At 44.3% G+C, this 3,283-nt stretch overlaps 1 protein-coding gene across 2 annotated transcripts in view; it reads right to left on the bottom strand.

Moving 5' to 3' along the window:
* The window catches only part of FBLN1 (fibulin 1), an 81,969-nt gene extending 81,612 nt beyond the window's left edge, over positions 1–357 (bottom strand). For both annotated transcript variants that reach the window (XM_010575281.1, XM_010575282.1), the window contains exon 1: positions 29–357. In XM_010575281.1, coding sequence (XP_010573583.1) covers positions 29–104 — 76 coding nt within the window. In that variant the 5' untranslated portion in view covers positions 105–357. The remainder of the gene's footprint in view (positions 1–28) is intronic.
* Positions 358–3,283: the final 2,926 nt, after the last annotated feature.

The raw sequence follows: 3,283 nt of genomic DNA, 5'->3' as shown, positions 1-3,283 counted from the left end.
TCGGCTCGGCGCCGCTCCCCGCACTTACCTTGGCCCCGGAGCGAAGGCACCAGCGCCAGGAGCAAGAGCAGCCGCAGCGGCCGGGCCCCGCGGAGGTTGTCCATCGGCCGGGCGCAGCTCCCCGCCGGCGGGAGCGCTCGCACCGAGCGGGGGCTTGGCTCTCCTGCAGCGTCCGGTGGGCTCCCCCCTTTTTGCTTGCTGCTGCTGCTGTTGCTGCTGTTGCTGATGTTATCCCAGCCGCCTGAGACCGGTTGGAAAAGAGCTTGCAGGAACCCCCCACTCGGGGGGCTTTACAAAGATTTAATTCACTGCCTACCCGGTTAATTATACAGCCTGCAAGTGCTTAGCAGAACAGAGCCGCCACCGCAGCTCGGAGGCAGGGACCCTGTTGCTTCTGATACCCCTACCTCTCTCCCCGCCACCCCCACACACGCTCTCAAAGCGACTCCCTTCAGCTCGGAAAACTTTACAGATACTCAGCGTGAACCTAGGGCCGGCGTGACTGATTCTGTGAAGGAGAAATGCAGCGACTTCTCTCGGTGCCAAGTAGGAGAAAGCCACAAACAAAGGCCAAGCAAAGAAAAAGAAACCACCTAGCAGAGAAAGAAAGGTTTAACCTCTGGAGGGGAGATTTTTCAACCCCCCTTCTTGGTCTTGCTGTGGATTTTACTCCAATGCAACTTTTGTCAATAAAAAGGATTTTTAAAAGGAGAGAGATTCTAGAATGAAATTCACTGGGGAAAAAAATACCCTTCTTTCCTCCCCCTCCTCTTAAAAAGTCAGGATGAGAATTTCAACCCAAATGAGGCAGGCAGCTCTGCTCTCTCTCTCTCCTCCCTTCTTTTTTCTTTTTCTTTTTTTTTTTAAACCTCCTTATCTTATTTAAACAGGAACACAAACACTGATAGTGGTCAAAGAAGAGCTGGAGTTGAAAGCACCCAGTTGGCTATTCTGTTGCCAAGATCTTTTAAGATAATGTGGGGGATAACATTTGCAGACAAATGTGCATAGAAACAAATGGAGAGTTCATCACCCCTCTATACTTTGCCCTCGGTTTTACTCAAACAGTTGGAAGTCAGTTTATGTTTACTTGCTGGTTGTGCCACATGGGCTGTGATTGGACTATTCCTCTTACAACTACTCAACGCAAGTTTTGAATATCTCTCCTCAAAATGTCCAACTGGAAAAAGTATTTAAGGCAGTAAGAGTTGAAATTGTGCATGTTTGGTTCTGCACCAGGTTACTTGCTCTTTTCTTTTCTTACACAGGAACATAAAAATGGCCATATGGCCAAGGGTCCAACTAGCCCAATAGCCTGTCTTTAGCAATGATCATAAATGGTCTCCAAAGGAAGAGTATGAACAAGGAAAACACACATAATTCTCCCAACTACTCTCCCAGTCTCCAGTTGCTTTTGAGTTTGGAGCATTTCCTCAGTGGAACGTGGTTTCTGTGCGCTCAGTAGGTCCCAGTGAATTTCTATTCCAGGTATTTATCCTGTGTCCCCATGAGTTCTTGTAAACCTTTATCATCCAAAATATCCTTTGGCAATACGTTTCATGGGTCTACCAGTGACTGTGCAAAGGGCCATTTCCTTTTGTTCCTTTTGAACCTGGCTCCACCAGCCTTCTCATGGTGCCTCCTAACTCTACTGCAGGAAGAGACATCAAAGAACTGACCCCTACCCACACTCTGAACACCCAGGTAATCTTTTTTTTCAACTGCTGTTTCTTTTTTGTTTGGGTTTTTTGATTTTTAACCCCCCCCCCCCCATTTTATTGGGAAAAGCTGGAAAAGGGGATGAAGGATGGATGGCTGACTTTATTTGGGGGTATTTTTTGCTTCCTTCTTCTACACATGCATGTCTACTTCTGTCTCTTCTTTAAATGCCCTAACCCAGTTTACAAGGATCTTATATCAGTTATAGTGGGACCTTGGCAGTGTTTCATCACAACCTCCAAGCTACTGTTTTTCACATATCAGACAGCTGCAGGACGTAACTAACAAAGATCACACCTTGTCTAAAGTCTGGACCAGCTTAATTGAACTGGTGGAATCCCCTCTATAGAAACTCTGGATTCAGTTCAGTATTGGCTTATTTCACCTTACTTTAAAACCTCTCCTAATTGATTAAAGGTGGGTAGAAACAAGTTCACCAGTTCGACTAAAACAGTGTAAAGTCACACATAACAGCCTGTCCACACATGGAGTTACCCTGATTAACACCATGTGTGGACATTCTTACTCCAGAGTAAGAATTCCTTGTTCCTGTTTAGTTTGCCACCACAAGCTGTTTACCAGAAATGAGGCAAATTCAAGCAACAGTTTAAGAAATATTTCTAGAAACCATCATGGCTGCGGTCATCTGCAGATCTGATAATAGGTTTTCCCTTGGTTTGGGGTGGAGTTTTTTGCATAATATTAATACACATTTCCAGTATAAATTGGCACTCTCACCTACAATCGGATTCAGTGGCCTCGAGTACATGTGATTCTAATTACTGACCCCAAGCTTTGTAGTGAGCTAAGCCATGCACTTCGGGCTCAATTCAAAGGTCCTGGAAGTCAATGGAAAGTAAGGGCTTAGAAGAGGGAACGTTTTGCATAACCACATTTTTTCTTACATCTGTTTGCAAAGGCCCTGTAATCCTTTGTGTAGCTTTTAAAACAAACAAATTCTTTAATGAGGATTTTATTTTTACTTCAGAAGAATAAAAATCATTTGCAGAAGCTCAGATTAATGAGTAATGACAGCGTAACAAATCATTGCGCAAGTCATTTCCAGGGATCGTGTTGAGAGTAGATACACGCAAGTAGACTGACAAAGAATTTAGAATTACTCTAACAAATCCATTACCATCTATGGCAGCAGGTTCACAGTTGTCATTCAGCTACTTAGTTTCATGGGAACAGGAATTCTTGAGATGGCCTGACTAAGCCTATGTAAGGACATCAACCTCTGCCTAACAAACAAAGCTGCCCCATAGTCCCAGCTGTTGTACCTCCCAGCTCCTCAGTTTTACTGCAGCTCCCAAATCCTGGGGTTTTTTTTCCTCCACTCATCTGTCCCAGAAATAGAGCAAAAGAGAGGGAAAGGAAATTGCTATATCTTCCCTGTTTTCTGGAATAATGTTGCAAGGAAGAAAATAGATTCACCTAGAAATGAAATCTAACTTGTTACTAAAGGGAAACTCCTTGGGCCCTATGGCAAAAAATGAAGCTACATATTGGCTTTTGTTATGGAAACATGCCACACTAAAGATGCATAAAAAGTCCCCTCTTC

The sequence above is a fragment of the Haliaeetus leucocephalus genome, unplaced genomic scaffold (assembly GCF_000737465.1).
Source record: "Haliaeetus leucocephalus isolate CR32 unplaced genomic scaffold, Haliaeetus_leucocephalus-4.0 Scaffold473, whole genome shotgun sequence".
Taxonomy (NCBI): Eukaryota; Metazoa; Chordata; class Aves; order Accipitriformes; family Accipitridae; genus Haliaeetus; species Haliaeetus leucocephalus.
Note: the sequence above shows the minus strand (reverse complement) of the source record. Positions and strands in the feature narration are given on the sequence as shown.